This window comes from Podarcis vaucheri (genome assembly GCF_965113315.1).
Source record: "Podarcis vaucheri genome assembly, chromosome: 5".
Classification (NCBI taxonomy): domain Eukaryota; kingdom Metazoa; phylum Chordata; class Lepidosauria; order Squamata; family Lacertidae; genus Podarcis; species Podarcis vaucheri.
In genome coordinates this window covers 6050784-6070474 of record NC_138763.1, presented here as the reverse complement: position 1 = coordinate 6070474, position 19691 = coordinate 6050784, and the positions used below count along the sequence as shown (strand labels likewise).

The 19691-nt window shown below is 47.1% G+C and overlaps 1 protein-coding gene across 2 annotated transcripts in view; it reads left to right on the top strand.

The window, feature by feature from the left end:
- RNPEPL1 (arginyl aminopeptidase like 1) overlaps nucleotides 1-19691 on the top strand; it is a 30219-nt gene that overhangs the window by 5918 nt on the left and 4610 nt on the right. Inside the window, exons 2-10 of one of the 2 annotated variants that reach the window (XM_082224053.1) lie at nucleotides 1366-1506; nucleotides 3451-3602; nucleotides 4524-4640; nucleotides 6092-6327; nucleotides 8438-8551; nucleotides 11411-11523; nucleotides 14619-14727; nucleotides 17737-17964; nucleotides 19314-19456. In XM_082224053.1, coding sequence (XP_082080179.1) covers nucleotides 1366-1506; nucleotides 3451-3602; nucleotides 4524-4640; nucleotides 6092-6327; nucleotides 8438-8551; nucleotides 11411-11523; nucleotides 14619-14727; nucleotides 17737-17964; nucleotides 19314-19456 — 1353 coding nt within the window. Of the gene's footprint in view, nucleotides 1-1365; nucleotides 1507-3450; nucleotides 3603-4523; nucleotides 4641-6091; nucleotides 6340-8437; nucleotides 8552-11410; nucleotides 11524-14618; nucleotides 14728-17736; nucleotides 17965-19313; nucleotides 19457-19691 lie in introns of both variants that reach the window. The other variant, XM_082224052.1, reaches the window with a different exon arrangement.

Genomic DNA, 19691 nt, shown 5'->3' with positions numbered 1-19691 from the left:
TCAGATCCCGCTTGCAAGTTCATCAAACTATAATATTTCCGAGATAGTCCAAAAAGTGCTTCCATTCTTAGTATGAGAGAGCTTTTCCTATGTTCTTGTGCTGGCGGGAGTTATAGTTGAACCACTCTGAGTTCTACGGGTGTGGGGCTGTATACAAATTTAATAAATATAAATAATAAATAATAGTCCAAACATCTGGACGCAGAAGCAAAGGTTAAGCTACCACGTGGCTAAGGGCCATCTGGATTCACTGTGAGCAAGGCTTGCTGTGTATGTAGACATTAGGCATATATGTAAGTCCTGCTGCTGTTTTTGGCATTGCATTTTAATTCTGTTTCTAATGGCACTTGTACACATTGTGATGCCGCCAGTGGAGGTTAGTCCAGTGTGGAGGATTCCAGTTATGGTAAGGTCAGTTGAGCCAGGGTTGCTGAGAAGAACAATCACATGGGGGAAAAATTTGCCTGCAATTACACAGAGAAGTTATTTCTTTGCTATAAATCAAGCATAGAGAAACGTGCTATTATTCTGGTTTGTGAAATCAGAGCAGACGTATGGCACCAGGGAAAAGATAAAACGGAAAACCTTCAAGCACACATGATGGGAAAGTGTGGGACAAAGAAGTCTGTTCGGAAGAAACCAGCCAGCCCTTGACTTATTGATGCTCTCTGAATATACATTTTTATTTATAAAGCTTACTGTCACTTTTTGATAGAATGCCTGAAGTCATGAATCAAACATTTAAAACAAAATACCTGTTACAAACAGAACAATACTTCAAAACTAGCAGCAGCAATGTGGAAATGACACCAGCTTGGGCCTCTGTCAGTGTTATTTTAAACACCTTTCTTGAACAAAAATTGATGCTTGAGCTTGCTGGCAAAAAGCATGCAGAGATGGCATTAGGTATGTTTCCTCAAGGCAGTTGAGTTTGGTAGAGCAAAGAATTGGTGGTCTGAAGTGGTGATGAGGTACGTCTGGGAGGAGCCATTCCTTCTGGTGGGTTAAGTAGTAGTGGTACGGACTGGCTAAGTAATTAACTATTAACAATTAGACAGCTTTCAACATGGATAAACTGTGGTGGTGTCTTTGCCTGCCTCTCCTGGTTCACTTTCATACAGGGCAGTTGGTTGTTCCTCCACTACGGTTATGCCAATGTTGGTGGTAGAAAAGGACACAGTCTGGCTTACTCATGGACAGACACAGGGTGGGGTATTTGCCAGCTTGTCTGCCTCCCTCTCCCCTTCCCTCATGAGTGATGTGTGCAGTTTAATAAAATGAAACTCGTCTCACTCTTTTAAAAAATATTCTCTGCTCCCTTACGGCCATTGCTTCTCACACATTCCTTCTTGTTGCTTCCATTAGATTTGGTGGCTGGATCCTGAGCTGACCTACGGCAACGCCAAGCCATTTGTCTTCACGCAAGGCCATTCCGTGTGCAACCGCTCCTTCTTCCCCTGTTTTGACACGCCAGCTGTGAAATGTACTTACTCTGCCATCGTCAAGGTAGGAGAAGCCGGTAACAAACCACCGTTTCCTTAGGGAGCAGAAACAGTCGTTCAGGTTGCTGTACTCTGTGAAATGTTGGGATCTGTCTGAACAGACCTGCTCTGGGGAAAAGTTTGGTGCTTTCCCTTATACCATATTAATACTTTTGGGATGGGTGTTTGGCTAACAACTTTTCCTTTATCTGCTGGGTTTGTTGCCAGAAGGCCATGTGCAGATAGGCAGTCAGCTTCTAAGCATCCCCCTCTTCCCAAAGAACTCTGGTTCTTTTTCTTCAGGAGTTGGACTCTGAAATAAACATTATTGGGCATCCATGAGCCACTGTCTTTTATACCTCTTGATCCCTTTCAATCAGCACAAGAGACTTTGATCTGTGTCTCCTGAGAGCCAGTGTGGTGTAGTGGTTAAGAGTGGTGGACTTGTAATCTGGTGAACTGGGTTCGCGTCTCCGCTCCTCCAAAAGCAGCTGCTGGGTGACCTTGGGCCAGTCACACTTCTCTGAAGTCTCTCAGCCCCACTCACCTCACAGAGTGTTTGTTGTGGGGGAGGAAGGGAAAGGAGAATGTTAGCAGCTTTGAGACTCCTTAAAGGGAGTGAAAGGCGGGATATCAAATCCAAACTCTTCTTCTTCTTGTTCACTCAGGTGGTTGGAGGATTAGGCTGAGCTGACTTCAGACTTGTGAGGGATTGCTTTTTTGTTTTGTTTATTACTAGAACCCCTGCAGTCCACAGGTGTGCTTTAAATTTTAAAAAGCAAGAGTACACACTGAGGCTCTCTTAAGGCATAACTAATTTGCGTTAAATGCTTTTGAGCATTAACGCTCGCTCACAAATGTAGCTGCCTGACGTTCAAATTGAAGTCTGATTCAGCATCCTTTTTGAAAGGCTGACAGTACTGGTCCATGAGAAACTGGCTAGTTGGTATATTAGTGGATCACAATCACCCCTTCTTCTCACCCCAGGCTAGGGCAGAGACATCTTGCTTCAACTGATACTGCTCACACCTCTTGAATATCTTTCCTAGAAAAAGCTGTTTGGCTGTCTAATCTCTTGTTGTTGTTATCTCAGATGCCAGAGGGTTGGCAGGAAGGATTTCCCAATGGTAGGAGCTGGGGCTTTAGTGCCCTTTACTGCTCTTTTGACCTACAAGTGACTGGCAGAGCAACAAAAAGTTATGCAGACTTGGAGAAATTATGAAAATCTGCTCAATTTTCACAGTTTGTATAGAGTTCCGTTTGTCTTAGGAATTTGGATTGCATGGGCAATTTTTATTTTTTTTAGTGCACATTTGCCTGGTTTGCATGTCACCAAACAGTGAATATGTGAGTTCCCAGAGAAGAACTCTCAGCCGCTCCCCACTCCTTTTTTGGTTTTGCTCCTTCACTGGGCTGAACTAAGCCCAGGTTTGGCTTAGCCTGTTGTCCAAACCCAGAATTGTGGTTAAACTCTCTCCTTACCAACTGCAAGCACTAGTCAAGAAAAAACTTTTGCTACAGTTTGTGGTTAGAGAGGAGTGAGCTTCACCCCATAGGAACAAGGGAAGCTGCCTTGTTTATCTAGCTCAGTATTGTTAACACAGGCTGGCAGCGACTCTCCAGGGTTTAAATAGGGAGCCTTACTTGGAGCCGCCAAGGATTAAACCTGGGATCTTGTGCAGGCAAAGCAGATGCTCTTCCCCTGAGTTACAGCCCTCCTTGTGTTTGGATGTCATGCCAAGTCAAACCTTGGCTTAGCTCAGCGCAGCACAATAAAAAAAAAAAGGACCAGGGAAGAGCAAAGTGGCTGCTTGCTCCTCTCCAGGACTCTGCATGTTTGCATACAGTCCTGGTAAGGCACAGTTTAGCTTGCTGGGATGTGCAGACTAGGCAACTGAGTGTTGTGCAAACCAGCTGTTAGTCTCCTTGGCCCGCAGAGCATCCTGACAGCCCGTTGCTTGTTTCCCAGGCTCCTGCAGGTATGCAAGTGTTGATGAGTGCTACCCAAAGCACCTATGAGGAAGAAGAGGGCACCTATCAGTTCTACATGGAATACCCAATTCCTGCTTACCTTGTGGCACTGGTGGCAGGGGACCTTGTACCTGCAGACATTGGTCCTAGGTAAGCTACTTTTGTCTGCCTGAGCTGTGCTCGTTGTGAGGAGCTGCTTTAGGAGCCTTTCAAATGCGCCCACAAAGTCCATTAGCCTGTATGTTTTCATTGTTCTTTTACTAGCCTGCATTTTCGTGCTGGTGGTGGAAGAGTAGAAAACTGCTTTCTACTGAGCAGAGTGGTGGAGAAGGGATAGAGTGACCCAGGTGCCTTCCTCTGGCCTGTTGCATTTCCATGCTGGTGGTGGAGGAATAGACTTTCCTTCTCATGGTTTCTGTCACAGAAACCAAGTGGACTGATCAAGGAAGGATGGAGCAGTCTATGCCTCCTCCACCAGCCCGCTTGCTCGCCTGCACGGAATCCTTGCTCACCTGCGGCAACCAGGCTAATGCGTAAATGCAAGGCTTGTGCTTGGAAGTCATCGAGCCGGATGGATCAGGAAAAGCTGTTCCTGGTGACATGGGACACTGCACACTTGTAGATCAGACCTGTGCAGCTTGAACACTGCTGACTAGTTGTGCCACAAGACACCTGCCACACAGTGTGGCATCTCCATATCCAGGAAAATATTTGTGGCTTTTGCCTAATCATCAATCAGGAACTTTACTTAGACCAGGGGTAGTCAACCTTTTTATCCTACTGCCCACTAATGCATCTTTCTTGGTGGTTAAATTTCCTTACCGCCCACCAGTCCTCGATGGAAGGAGGATTCAGCTTGTGCCGTAGAACCCCCTCCCGCCCACCTAGAATCCTGAAATGCCCACTACTGGCTGGTAGGGACCAGGTTGACAACTCCTGACTTAGACCTTGAAATTGTCTGCAAATGTCTATTTTAGTTTTTGTAACAGGGATCCAAAATCACTAGTGAATGATATGAATGGCGGAACCAGCATGAAGTCAGTGAGTTGACTGTTGCTGTCTTTGTAACAGGAGCAAAGTGTGGGCGGAACCATGCCTGCTGTCAACAGCTATCAGCAAACTCTCGGGTCGGGTTGAGCGCTGGCTCAGCGCTGCAGAGAGCCTCTATGGGCCCTATATATGGGGAAGGTAGGTTTGGTGCATTCACGCTTTTGGAATAAACTTGAAGGTATCTGTAGAGGCAGTGATTCAGGAGTTCCAAGGGCCTCTTTTCTAGCCTGCCACCCACACCTCTTGGGTACCAAGAATGGTATCAGGTGTCCCATGGGTGCCTCATCCGGAAGGGTTTTATTCTGAAGTTAAGGGTGCTTTGGCAAATTGTGAGCACGCTGTTTCCTTGCACAGAAAACTTGGAATAATATAAAGTCTGGCTCATTCTGACACAGAGTGCAAAAGGATCAGAATCCAGAGCTAATGGGTGAAATGTTAGACTTTTAAATGGTGGTTTTTCAAATGGCTATAATGAGCCTCCCTCAATCAAGAATACAACAATTGTTCAAGGCTCTTCATGGAGTCATAGAATCATAGAATAAAATTATAGAGGTGGAAGGGGCCCTGAGGGTCATCTAGTCCAACGCCCTGCAATGCAGGAATCTCAATGAAAGCAGCCATGACAGACGGCCATCCAATCTCTGTTTAAAAATCTCCAAAGCAGGAGAGCTCACCACTTTCTGAAGGAATCCATTCCACTGTTGAAAAGCTCTTACTGCCAGAAATTTCTTCCCGATGTTTAGTCGGAATCTCCTTACTTGTAACTTGAATTCATTGGTTCGGGTCCTACCATCCATAGCAGCAGAAAACAAGTTTTCTCCATCTTCCATGTGTCAGCCCTTCAGATATTTGAAAATGGCTATCGTATCTCCTCCCAGTCTCCCCTTTACCAGGCTAAACATACCCAATTCCCTCAACTGTTGCTCATCAGGCTTGGTTTCCAGACCCTTGATCATCCTTTGCACACATTCCAGCTTGTCAACATCCTTCTTAAATGGTGGCAGGTGAATGTGGGAGGGGAGGCATTGCCGTAGCTGTGGAGGGCTGCATTATTCTTTCATTCTCCTACTGCAAGTAGAAAGACTGTGATAAATAAGGGGCTAGTCCATTGGATTGTGTGCCATTATAAAGGAACTCCAGAACTGATTTTGTGCAGTGTGTTACAGGGCTTGAGTCCTTGCACAAAGCCAGTCCTTTTCTTAATCTACCCCCATAACATGGGAAAATCTCAGGTTTGCCGCTCTCAGCTCCTTTGAGAAGTGGTGGATGTGTAACATACAGCCAACCCTACTGCTTAAATGGCAGTTTTTCTCCCACTGCACCCAGAGTGCACAGATGGGCTAGGAGAGACTGGGAACAGGCAGTTTTAGGGTGGCGTGATTGGTGAGGTCGCACTGGGGCACCAAAACAATGCTTTAGAACAGAGCTCGAGAGGCTCTCACAGGGCGCTGCTGAAATTTGAGAGCCCAAAGTCCTCCACTGCTGGGAAGGAGGACTCCTCTATGCATTTCCACACAATTGTGAGAATTATGGCTCCAAGGTCCTGAGAGTGACCTGCGTCCTGCCCTCCCCCTCCTTGTCCCTTCCAGGTACGACATCGTTTTCCTTCCTCCCTCTTTCCCCATTGTCGCCATGGAGAACCCCTGCCTCACCTTCATAATCTCTTCCATTCTGGAGAGCGACGAATTCCTCATCATCGATGTCATCCACGAAGTGGCCCACAGCTGGTTTGGCAACGCCGTCACCAATGCCACGTGGGAAGAGATGTGGCTGAGCGAGGGGCTGGCCACTTACGCTCAGCGCCGGATCACCACCGAGACCTATGGTAAGCGGCAGGGTAGGTGGCGCTTCCGTGACCTTGTTTACATCATTTGAAAAGAAGAGCTTGTTTCAGCAACCTGGGTGCCGTTAGCAGGGGCCCTCAAGAGCTGTCATTCTTATAGCATCTACAGTTCCTAACCAAGCATCAGGGAGCTGCAATCCTGATGTTCTAGATCTCTTGGAGCTCCTGATACTTCCCAAATAACCGTTCTCAACAAATTGGAAGCCAGGCTCAAGATACCTCCCCACGGCTCCTCCCCTCCTGGGAGCAAATTTCCCCTTTGTCTCCCAACGTCCGTAAAGCAGTTTGTCCGTCCTTTGGTGAAAGCCATCATTATTTAATCAAGATCTGAAACCATTATTTGAAGTGGGTTTTAGATCCCGCCTCGAGTAGCCCCAATTCCCTTCTACGATTGGATTGAAGACTTACACAAACTCACAACGTATGAACAACTTGCATATAAACGCAGACTTGTCATGGGCAAATTCAGTGACATTTGGAATCCATTCTTAAAAATACTATAATAGGTTAAGATCTGGTGAAGTACAATAACAACCTTACAGTTAACGCGAGGGCTGTTTAAGCAGTATCCCAAGGGCAAGAAGGGAGAAGCTTAACTAGTCCAGAACTAGCTTTAAAAAAAGTTGCTTCAGTATTTTGTCTCGGTACGTTAATTCTAGAAGGGTAGTCAGGTTGCAGAGTCCTGCAATCCTGTATCATCTCACAATTGCTGTTAACCTTTTTTCTTTCTGTTTAATCAAATGATACATCAGCACACATGTAACAGTAGCATCAAGCAAAATCCCCCCTCCATCTTTTTATATGTACCGAACCAAGAATCCTGCTTTCCCAGTCTTTTAATCATACCCAACCTTGACTTCTGAAGACAAATAAGATAGGAAATCAGAGGAGAGATTGGACCACTGAAACGGAAACAACTGAATTTTAATGAGACTACTCTGGAGTCGATGAATTGTGGGTTGCAGCTTGATTCTTGGTTAACTGATACATGAAAAGGTTTCCAGTTCCATGCAGAAAATGTCCCAGTTTATGTGATGCACTTGAACAGCTCAACATGTGGTAGCAGCTGTCACATAACTTGATTTAAAATTGCCTTTAGGGTGACAGCCCTAAAGTTTACACCATTCCATCACCTGCTTCCTTGAGATCCTGTGCCATCTCCTCTGCTGAACACTGGGCGTTTGTTGGGAAGCCCAGGATTTCAACTTGGTCATTTATCTCAGATTAGCTGCTTGCTCTTGGCCTTCATTTCACCAGTTCCTGAAGCAGTGACCTACTTCACAGCAGTTGCGGGCAGAAGATTGATTGCAATCAACTGGTAGATGTCTGGACAATCTGCAGTAGATCAGAATTCTCTAAATTAAGCTGCTGAACTAAAGAAAGCTTTGGGGGGAAACCAGGAGCGGATTTTTGTGTGGAAGGACTATGAGCTCAGTTGAGGTTCCGGATATAAATTCCTGGGCTAAGCGTGTGCTCAGAGGCACTTTGCACCGATTCCAAGTCTATATCCTACCCACTATTTTGCAGTTGTCTCCAGTTGGGTTCCCTTGGAGTTTTAGTGAAAAACAGAGGAAGCAGATGCCACAAACCTGAAGTGTGCCCATCCCTTCTCTGTAAAATTGTTGTAAGGCTGAATGAACTACTTTCTTTCCCTGAATCTTAATTATAATGCCAAGATTGAAGGGTTTTGCAATTTGGCAATGTAGCTTCTTGTTGTGTTTGGGTGGCCTTCCATGATGTCACAGAAGGGGGGGGACAGTCTACCAGTGGGTGAGCTGTTCAGATGGTAGCAAGGACTGGGTCAGAATGGTGAGGTCCCGTGAAGAGAGCAGGCCTAATAGGGAGGGTCATGGGGAGGTTAAGAAATGGGGTTTCGAACTGGGAGCGGTCCAGAGGAGGGAAGGCAAAAGCAGAAGGCCACAGGAGGTGTGTGAGAGGGCCGGAGGGACTGGGAGAGAGAATGATCAGAGAAAAGAGGTGGCTAGGAGCTGCAACGGGAAGGGAAGCTGAAGTCCACATGTATATTTGAAATGCACAGCCAGATTTTGGGCTGCAGGCTTCAGGCACCAACACATTTTGTTTTCGTGTGCAGGTGCTGCCTTTACGTGCCTGGAGACTGCCTTCCGCCTTGATGCCCTCCACAGGCAGATGAAGCTCCTTGGGGAGGACAACCCTGTTAGCAAGCTTCAGGTGAAGCTGGAGCCAGGTATGTCCTGCGTTGAGCTTAGCCGGCTGGGTCTCGGCTTTTATAAAACAGGCCGGCTCACCCTGACCGCCTCTGGCTTCCTGTTATGCATGAGCTTCTGCTATCATGGCTGTAATCTCATCCCACCCCTTGAAGCCTGAAATAGGTGGCTGCATCCTGGGTCAGTTCCACAAAGCAAATTCATTGTCGCAGAAAGAGGCCAAGCATGAAATATCACAGCACAGTGGAAGTTGTTATCAAAATGCTGCTCTAAATTAGGGGCAGGCAACGAGCTTTTGCGATAAAGTATGGAGGTGGTTATTTTGGATTTCAGTCCCACAACACGCCCCTGCATTGCCGGGTTCCCTTCTTTCCCTCATCTCCCTGCTTCTTTACATTCTTTGACTACAGAAGGGTCTATAAGGCTGCAATCCTTACTACTAATCGTAATAATTTATTATTTGTACCCATCCCATCTGGCTGGGTTTCCCCAGCCACTTTGGGCGGCTTCCAACAAGGATTAAAAATACATCAAAATGTCACATGTTAAAAACTTCCCTGAACAGGGCTGCCTTCAGATGTCTTCTAAATGTCAGGACGCGGGTGGCGCTGTGGGTAAAACCTCAGTGCCTAGGACTTGCTGATCGTAAGATCGGCGGTTCGAATTCCCGCAGCAGGGTGAGCTCCCGTCGTTCGGCCCCAGCTCCTGCCCACCTAGCAGTTCGAAAGCACCCCTAAGTGCAAGTAGATAAATAGGTACCGTTCTATAGCGGGAAGGTAAATGTTGTTTCCGTGTGCGGTACTGGTGCTAGCTCACCAGTGCAGCTTCGTCACGCTAGCCACGTGACCCGGAAGTGTCTTCGGATGGCGCCAGCTCCCGGCCTCTTAAGTGAGATGAGCGCACAACCCTAGAGTTGGTCACGACTGGCCCGTACGGGCAGGGGTACCTTTACCTTTACTAAATGTCAGGTACCGTATTTTTCGCTCCATAGGACACACCAGACCATAAGACGCACCTGGTTTTTGGAGGAGGAAAACAACAAGAAGAAAAAATCTGAATCCCAGAAGCCAGAACAGCAAGAGGGATCGCTGCGCAGCAATCCCTCTCACTGTTCTGGCTTCTGGGATAGCCGCACAAAGCCTCTTCAGGGCAGCGGGATGAAGGCTCCCCCTGCCCTGAAGAGGCTTTGCGCGGTTAAGCCAGAAGCTAGAACAACAAGTGGGATCGCTGCACAGCAATCCCTCTTGCTGTTCTGGCTTCTGGGATAGCTGTGCAGCCTATATTCGCGCCATAAGATGCACACACATTTCCTCTTACTTTTTAGGAGAGAAAAAGTGTGTCTTATAGAGCGAAAAATACGGTAGTTGTTTATCTCTTTGACATCTGATGGGAGGGCGTTCCACAGGGCAGGTGCCACTACCGAGCAGGCCCTCTGCCTGGTTCCCTGTAGCTTTGCTTCTCGCAGTGAGGGAACTGCCAGAAGGCCCTCGGCACTGGACCTCAGCGTCCAGGCAGAACGATGGGGGTGGAGACGCTCCTTCAGGTATGCTGGGTCGAGGCAGTTTAGGGCCTTAAAAGTCAACACCAACACTTGGAATTGTGCTTACTGCCTGACAGTAAGCCTAAGCCCCACTGAACTCTGTAGGATTGCACTGTAAGAACCCCAGGAGATTACTAAGGCCTAACTGCTAGATAAGTTGATGGTAATACCTCAAGGACCGCCTCTGCCCATATGAACCAACCCAGACCCTGTGATCACCATCTGAGGCCCTTCTTTGTGTGCTTCCTCCAGGAAACACTCTTACGCCACTTTCACAGCTGTGGCTTCTCCCAAGTGACCCTGGAAACTGTAGTTTGTAAAGAGTGATGAGAATTCTTAGGAGACCCTTAACAAACTGCAGTACCCAAGATCCTTTAGAGGAAACTATGAAAGTGGTACAAGGGTGCTATTTTATTTTTATTTTCCTTCCCTTCCCTTTTTATAAATTTATTTATTTGTGGGGGGTTTTCAGATTAAAATTTTACAGTCACATATCCAACATACGACATAGAAACAAGATTCCAAAGAATCTCCTGGATTTCCCTCCTCCCCTTTGTGGGTCCTATTGTTAATCATTTCCTCTTGCATCTTTTAGAACAATCCAAATCTTTTACCTCTCCATTGTGTCCAAAATTCACCATTAAACTACAAGTGTTATTCCAATCCTACTAACAAGTTTAGCTGTTTACAATGGTTTTAAAGATAAATTATAAATTTCCCCCATTCCTTATTAAAATGTTGGTCTTCCTTCCCCTTCCCCTTCCCCTTCCCCTTCCCCTTCCCCTTCCCCTTCCCCTTCCCCTTCACTTCACTTCACTTCACTTCACTTCACTTCACTTTACTTTACTTTACTTTACTTTACTTTACTTTACTTTATCCCAGGGTGGTTCACAGCAGAAAAACAGAAAATGAGAATATAAAATACATAATAAAACAAAAATAAGCCAATACCCCCCCCCCACACAAACAGATTTTAAAAGCCATAGAATCCTAATCAACCAAATGCCTGGTTGAAGAAGTGTGGCTGTGACCACAGGTTCATGTCTCTCTCTCTTGCCTTCTCCAGTTCCTGCTCTAGATTGCAAACTCTTGGCATGTGGGGTTGCAGGGGCCTGTTTCATGTTTTGCTTCTGAAACTTTATGGAGCACCATAGACACTGATGATGTTGCATAAATAAGTCATTAAAAACCGTAATCTAAGGAGGAGTGGAAAAAGCTGTGGACCAAGGAAGCTTCTGATGGCATTTTTGCTTGCAGCTTTACCAAGATACTACTGTGTTCTCTCTCTCTCTCCTTCCCTCCCCTCCCCTTGCCTATCCCCCATCCCTCGCTCTTACAGGTGTGAATCCTAGCAATCTGATGAACCTCTTCACGTACGAGAAAGGTTACTGCTTTGTTTACTACCTGTCTCAGCTCTGTGGAGACCCAGCACGCTTTGATGCCTTCCTTCGAGTTAGTAACTTGGGTTTCAGAGGCGGGGTGTGTCCGTGTGCATGTATGTGAGACTCTTGCCTGTATGCATTTCCCTTTGAGACACCCAGGAGAAAGAGAGGGATGTCAAATTTAGAAAAGGAGGAGGAGAGGCAGTTGGCATGCTTTAAGCAAGGGCTTGAAAATAGCTGTTTGTTAGATGAGGATACCTCTGCAGGAGACCGCTCAGTGAAATAGATCAGCAAAGGGTCCCAGTTAAAACAACTCAGTCAATAATAATAATAATAATAATAATAATAATAATAATAAAATTTACCCTGCCCATCTGGCTGGGTTTCCCCAGCCGCTCTGGGCAGCTTCCAACAGAATATTAAAATACAATAGTCTATTAAACATTAAAAGCTTCCCTAAACAGGGTCAGATGTCTTCTAAAAGTCTGGTAGTTGTTTTTCTCTTTGACATCTGATAGGAGGGCATTCCACAGCGTGGGTGCCACTACCGAGAAGGCCCTCTGCCTGGCTCTCTGTAACTTGGCTTCTCGCAGCGAGGGAACCACCAGAAGGCCCTCAGCACTGGACCTCAGTGTCTGGGCAGAACGATGGGGGTGGAGACGCTCCTTCAGGTATACTGGGCTGAGGCCGTTTAGGGCTTTAAAGGTCAGCACCAACACTTTGAATTGTGCTCGGAAACGTACTGGGAGCCCGTGTAGGTCTTTCAAGACCGGTCAAAGCAATGAGTTGGGAGGTAGTGGACCACCGCCTCACCGACGTGGGGATCCAGGGCACAGTCCTTCAATGGCTGCGCTCGTTTCTCTCTGGTCGGGGACAGAGGGTGGCGCTTGGGGGGGAACTGTCATCCCGCCACTCCTTGGTGTGTGGAGTGCCTCAGGGTGAGATTCTCTCCCCGATGCTTTTTAACATCTGTATGCGCCCCCTCGCCCAGCTTGTCCGGAGTTTTGGGCTGGGCTGCCATCAGTATGCTGATGACACCCAACTCTATCTGTTGATGGATGGCCATCCTGACTCGGCCCCAGACACACTGATCAGATGCTTGGAAGCTGTGGCTGGATGGTTACGTGGGAGCCGGTTGAAGTTAAATCCTTCGAAGACAGAGGTCCTCTGGCTGGGACGGGGCGATATGGGATTGAGGGGGCAACTCCCATCTCTTGCGGGGGTGCAATTAGTGCTAGCACCGTCCGTTAAGAGTTTGGGTGTAATCTTCGATACCTCCCTCTCCATGGAGGCGCAGATTGCAGCTATAACAAAGGCGGCATTTTTTCATCTCCGCCAAGCTAAGCAGTTGGCCCCTTACCTCTCTCGCCCTGACCTAGCCACTGTGATCCACGCGACGGTCACCTCCAGACTGGATTATTGTAACTCGCTCTACGTGGGGCTGCCCTTGAGACTGACCCAGAAACTCCAGCGGGTGCAGAATGCCGCAGCGAGACTCCTTACGGGGTCTTCGCTGCGGGATCACATTCATCCGGTGCTATACCACCTGCACTGGCTCCCGGTGGAGTACAGGATCAGGTTTAAGGTGCTGGTTTTAACCTTCAAAGCCCTATACGGCCTAGGACCCTCGTATCTACGGGACCGCCTCTCCTGGTATGCCCCACAGAGGAACTTACGGTCCTCAAATAAAAACATCTTGAAGGTCCCAGGCCACAGAGAGGTTAGGCTGGCCTCAACTAGAGCCAGGGCTTTTTCGGCTGCGGCTCCAACCTGGTGGAACGCTCTGTCACAAGAGACAAGGGCCCTGCAGGACTTGACATCTTTCCGCAGGGCCTGCAAGACAGAGCTGTTCCACCAGGCCTTTGGTTAGGGCACAGCCTGACTCCCTCCTTTGGCAATCTTTACAATACTTTAGTTTATGGTTGCCATCAATTTTGATTTTAATTAATTCTTATGATGTTTTTATAATGTTGCACTATTTTAGTGTTGTTAGCCGCCCTGAGCCCGGCTTCGGCTGGGGAGGGCGGGATATAAATAAAATTTATTATTATTATTATTATTATTATTATTATTATTATTATTATTATTGGAGAAGGAATACAAGACAGAAGAGGTTTCATGGCAAACACCCATCTTGAGAATGTGGCCTACATGTTGCCAGAGACCCCCCCCCCTTTCACTGCTTGTCCCCCCATCCCCACAAGTGTTAAGGAAGAAATCAAGTAAGCAGCAGTTAGAAAATAGAGTCTGGTGCTGGTGTCTTCAGGTGAAGAGCTGATGCCTGGAAAGTGAGGCAATGCTTAAGGGGTCCTGAGTCAGAGCTCCAGAAACTGCTGGGCTGGATGCAGCAAGAGGAGCAGGAACGGGGATATATATTACTGTTGTTCTTAATATTAATACATTGATTATTTCATTTTAGTATCCTTATATTGTATTTTTGTTTTTCACTGTAAGCTGCTCTGAGTGATATTTTAATAGAAAAGCGGGGCATACTGTTCTAATCTGATCTAAGCAGCTGACATGGCAATGTATGCTAGATAAATCTCCACTGGTTTTCTCAGGCGTGGCTTCGGGCTCGTTCTGCGATTAGCCTGAGCCTTGTGTTCATGTACGCCAAGAGATGCTGCCTGTCGTGCAAGCCAGTTGCATCCCTGCTCTCCAATTACCAACAACTTTCTGGAGCATTATATATTTTATTTCTGCATTCAGCCTGGCCTTCCTAAAGGATTGAAGTGCCAAATAATTTAAAGGAAGTTCTTGTGACAGATGAATGTCCTTTAGTGAATCTTTAGGAGGAAGGAGTTTCATGATTTGGGGTGTTAGTGGTAATGTGGGTTTACATAAGTCCTTCCTTCCTTCCTTCCTTCCTTCCTTCCTTCCTTCCTTCCTTCCTTCCTTCCTCCCTCCCTCCCTTCCTCCCTCCCTCCCTCCCTCCCTCCCTCCCTCTCTCTCTCTCTCTGTCCCCTATGCAGTCTCCTGTGGGAAATAGACTTCCCTTACCTGTTGCATCTCACTTTTTCCTCTGCATGCTTGTTCCATCCCCCTTCGCCTTCTCCGTTATTGCCCTTCCTTCCCCGTTATTTATATGATTTTGCTACTTAACTGTCTTTCTCTTTCCCCTGAAACTTGCCAACTCCTTGACCCATTCTCCCGGCTCTTTTCCAGGCCTACATCGAGAAGTACAAGTTCACTAGCGTTGTGGCCCAAGATCTCTTGGATTCCTTCCTGGCTTTTTTTCCAGAACTGAAAGAACAATGCATTGAGAGCAGAACAGGTAGAGAAGAACACATTGGCTGCTTTTGCTTTCGTTGAAGCGCGGTGAGAATAAATGACCCTGGGAGCTTTTGCACTAGCATCATCTTCATTCCGTGGGTTTGCAGTACAGCAGCTGTTGTGCCATTCAGACAGGGACAGAGAGAGGGGACGGCTCCACAGTCGTGGTGCTTTGTGTGGGCCTCTTTGGCAGTCAGGTGGTAAAGAGGCTGGGATGGGATGGGAGAAACCAAGGGTCTGGAAACCAAGCCTGATGAAGAACGGTTGAAGGAGCTGGGAATGTTAAGCCTGGAAAAGAGGAGACTGGGAGGATATGTGATAGCCATCTTCAAATGAAGGGCTGCCATATGGAAGATGCAGCAAGCTTGCTTAATGTTGTTCCAGAGGGTAGGACTTGAACCAATGGCTTCAAGTTACAAGAACATCAGAAAGAACTTCTTGTCTGTAATAATAATAATAATAATAATAATAATAATAATAATAATAATAATAATTTATATCCCGCCCTCCCCAGCTGAAGCCGGGCTCAGAGCGGCTAACAACAATAAAAGTAACACAGCATTCTAAAATCAATTCATTCTAAAATCAGTTCAAAATCAAATTAATGGCAACCATTGGGCTAGAGTTCTATGAGGATTACCAAAGGAGGGGGTCAGACTGTGCCTTGGCCAAGTGCCTGGTGGAACAGCTCTGTCTTGCAGGCCCTGCAGAAAGATGTCAAGTCCCGCAGGGCCCTAGTCTCTTGTGACAGAGCGTTCCACCAGATTGGAGCCACAGCTGAAAAAGCCCTGGTTCTGGTTGAGGCCAGCCTAACCTCCCTGTGGCCCGGGACCTCCAAGATGTTTTTGTTTGAAGACCGTAAGGTCCTCCGTGGGATATACCAGGAGAGGTGGTCCCGTGGGTACGAGGGTCCCGTAGGTAAGAGCTGTTCAGCAGTGGAGCAGACTTCCTTGGAAGGTGGTGGACTCTCCTTCATTGGAAACTTGGCTAGCCACCTGTCCTGGGTGCTTTAGTTGCGATTCCTGCATTGCAGGGGGTCGATGAAAGGTCTCTTCCAATTATATGATTCTATGAGAAGCAGCAAAGAGCTGTCCCCTCTGGCCTGCCAGTGATTCAACTGTTTCTTGCACTGTTGCAGCTTAAGCTAAATCTGTAGGTTGCAATTCGTAGCAAAGGAGGAGAAGCCAGGGGCTTGGTTCAAGGAAGTCACAACTGTGAATTGCTTTTGATGGCTGACTCATCACTGATACTGGAATCTGAATATAGTTCATGCTGTTGCTGTTCTAAGTTCACACCACTTAGAGCTGGGAGGAGAAAAGGGAAGTATTTAACAGGGTGTGGTCTGCAGCAAAGACATGTGGAGAGCTGGGTGGCTTGTATTTGTATTTAATTTAATTGCTGCTCAGTTTCAAGCTATATATTTTCCATGGGCTACCATCTGCAGTTTCAAGAGTTTGCCCCTGTCCTCCTTCCCCTCTCTGACTGGTTGGTGTTGTGCGTTTTCAAGCAGCATTTAAAGTTCATTGCAGTCTCCACCTCACCGATAACTCAAGGAAGGGGATATCATAGGGTATTGCTCTCATCAAGAAGACCCACTTCTGCAGTGCCATGTGGTGACAAACCATTTTCTGTAGTGGCTGCCTGTTTGTGGAATGCTTTCCCCAGGGAGCCTTACCTGGTGCCTTCGTTATACACCTCTAGGCACCAGGCAAAAACATTCCTTTTCTACCTGGTCTTGGGCTAATTAACATATGATACCCTTTTAAATGTTTTTGTGGGAAGGGAAGTAGGTTATTGGTCAGTTCTTGTTTTTATTATATATTTTCTGTATTTTTTATCTTGCATTTCATGTTGTGAACCGTCCTGAAACCTACAGGTGGAAGGATGGTATAGAAATGTTAATAATAATAATGGTCATGAACTGACCTGCAGGGTCTCCTTGGAAGATCTTAAAAGCTTGGTGTGATCTGTACTGGGGCAGATGATCTGCCAGGATTCCTGACCCCAAGCTGTGTCATATCCAAGGACTGCAGTGTAAACAATAATAGTGTTATTTCATGGCATTATCTGAGTAGGGCTTGGAGTGGGGAGAAGGGAGAGGCATGATTGTTTTGTGATATTGGAGATTAAGATTGCCTTGGCACATGGTCCGTAGACTTGGGACTCATGCTTTGCTTTACTTTGTTGTGGAGCACATGTCTTGCATTCTGAACGTCCCAGTTTCATAGAATCACAGAATCGTAGAATGAAGTGAAGGCATGAGGTGGGAGTTGGTATTGCAGGTGAGCTGTGCAGAAGCACGCTGGCAAGCATGCTCCAAGACAAGCTGCCGGCTAGCTCTGTGGAGGCTCCTTTTATTAGCACAATATGCAAAACCAGTCAGATACATTTTGGACTATGACCTTTACGCATCTTCCAATCCTGAGATTGTGGGGTGGTACAAAGTTATTTTGGCACCTGTTTCCACCGCATCATTTCCCCCCTTGCACAGTGTATGACGAAGGAGACAAAGGTCACAGACAGGGCACGGCAGACCACTAAGAGATCAAAGGTTAGATAGAGGGCATGATGTTCAGACAGCTGTGGCTTTGTCTGCGGGTGGAAGTGTGCTCCACGCCTGGCGATCATTCCTTCAGTAGAGTTGGAAGGTGCCCCAAGGAAGATCTAGTCCAACCCCCTGCAATGCAAGAATCTCAACTAAGGGGTCCAAGACAGAGGGCCATCCAACCTCTGCTTAAAAACCTCCAATGAAAGAGAGTCCACAGCCTTTCTAGTGAGTACCATCCACTGTTGAACAGTACACTGGTATCACGAGCGAAAAACATCCCCAGGGACAGGACTGAAGAAATATTTGTCTCTGAGATGCTGAAGGACCACTGCCAACCAGTTCTGGTAGTGTTCTGCCAGCAGCCTGATCCAGTATAACATAGCTGCGAATGCTCACAGAAACCTGACTGAAAAGAAGTTCAGGCTGCTCCCTGTCTGATTCTGTTTTGTGCGTCTGTTGCAGGACTAGAGTTTGAACGCTGGCTCAATGCGACGGGTCCTCCTTTAATTGAGCCAGACTTATCTCAGGGATCCAGTCTGACCTGCCCCGTGGAGACGCTCTTTAGCCTCTGGACTACAGAGCCTCTGGATGCTGTGGCTGCTGCTGGCAGCATTGATATCGCAGAATGGCGGACGTTCCAGACCGTGCTCTTCCTTGACCGGCTGCTGGACGGGTCTCCGCTGCCTGAAGGTGAGTTTCGTTGAGCTGGCTGGTGAGCATCTGAGTCCCTACATAGCTCAGACAGAAAAATTGGAAGGTCGCGAGTAAAAGGTCCGTATGGGAGACAGCCCTAAGTATAAAATGGGAGCATGAGTGACCAGCCAGTAGTATGGAGCTGGAGGACGAGAGGACAGGATCCCCTGGGAAACTTGATAAACCTGCTGTACCTGAAACTGGGTGTGGCAAGTGCAGCTGAATGGGACACAGCTGTGGACAGCCTGAGGACATATCACATGCCTTGTGCCTTCTCATACAGAGTGGGAGACTAGGGTGATGTCTGCTGTTTCCAGGAACTATTCTTGTTGTGAGACTTTTGTGGACTTGCTGAGAGTTTGTTTGGGCCCTGGGTGAGAATCCAGAGGCTGAGGAGGTGGATGTGTCAGAAGGAAAATGAATTGAGCTCTCTCTCTCTCTCTCTCTCCCCATCCCCCCCCCACATAACTTTGTATTAATGTAACATTCTAATATGTAACTGTTTCTTTTTGTAATATTTAAGTCGTCTGCTGTTGTTTAAGCTCTTTGTACACCACTTAGAGATAGTTTTAATATATTAAGTGGTATAGAAATTCAATAACCAAATAATAAATATTCAGGTCTTCCAGAGTTATCAGTAATAGACTCTGACAGCCAGGTGGCTTATTAGCCAGCAAGGAAACACTGCAAACTCCTAAGCAAAAGAGATGGTCGCAAGACGCTGCATCTCGCCACATCCATTTGGAGAAACAAATTGGCCAGTGTTTCACAGCTGTGGATTCTCTAGAGACGGCAAAAGCATGTATTTTTTATAAATTGCAAAGATCCAGTCTAACTGTTACACTCACCTCTGGGATCAGCATGCCTGTAGCCAGTTTGGGGGTAGGACTGCAGTTTGGAAGGGTAGCCCATGTTTTGCATGCAAAAAAATTCCAGGTCTGGTTTAGGCATCTCCAGGTAGAGCTGAGAAAGGTCTCTGTGCCTCGAGAACCACTGCCAGCCAGTGCAGACAGTATTGAGTTAGATGGAGCAGTGGACCTGCACGATCCACCGCAGCTTCCTATGTCCCTGTGAGTTTCATTTCCTCCTTAGTGTTGTTCAGAGCATCTCACCATATGAGCTGAAGTGGCCATGCTGTGAATGGCAGTGAATGTTAGCTGCCTTCGCTTATACGAACTTCAGAGGAAGCCAGAGGCAGACTAAAATCTAGGGGCATTTTTTGCATTAAGGTGTGGTTGGGTTAGGTTTGCAAATTCAGTCTTCTCAAGGGTCTGAAGCCCTTCTGGGTTGGAGAATTGCCAGGCCTCCTGGTTCCATTTCTGAACGTTTCCGTATGTGCTCTTCAGAGGTGATATCAAAGCTCTCTGAGTGCTACTCGGCTCAGTTGGATGGCATGAACGCAGAGATTCGCATCCGCTGGCTGCAGATCATTGTCCGCAACGACTACCATCCCGATCTTCACAAAGTCCGGCGCTTCTTGGAAAACCAGGTACTAACTTCCAGATTAAAAACACCCTGCATCTCTCGGGTGCGTGATATTTGGGCATGAAACAACCCTGGAACTCCTGCTGATTGACCGAGTGTATGGTACAGTTTGTCGGCACGTGGAAACTGGTGGCTGAACTCATTGGTGGGCTGGATGAGGTTAGGCAGGTCAGTATTATGTTTCCTGTAGCGCAGGCAGAGGACTGAGGCTAAGAGAGGGTGGCTCGCCAAAGGCCGCC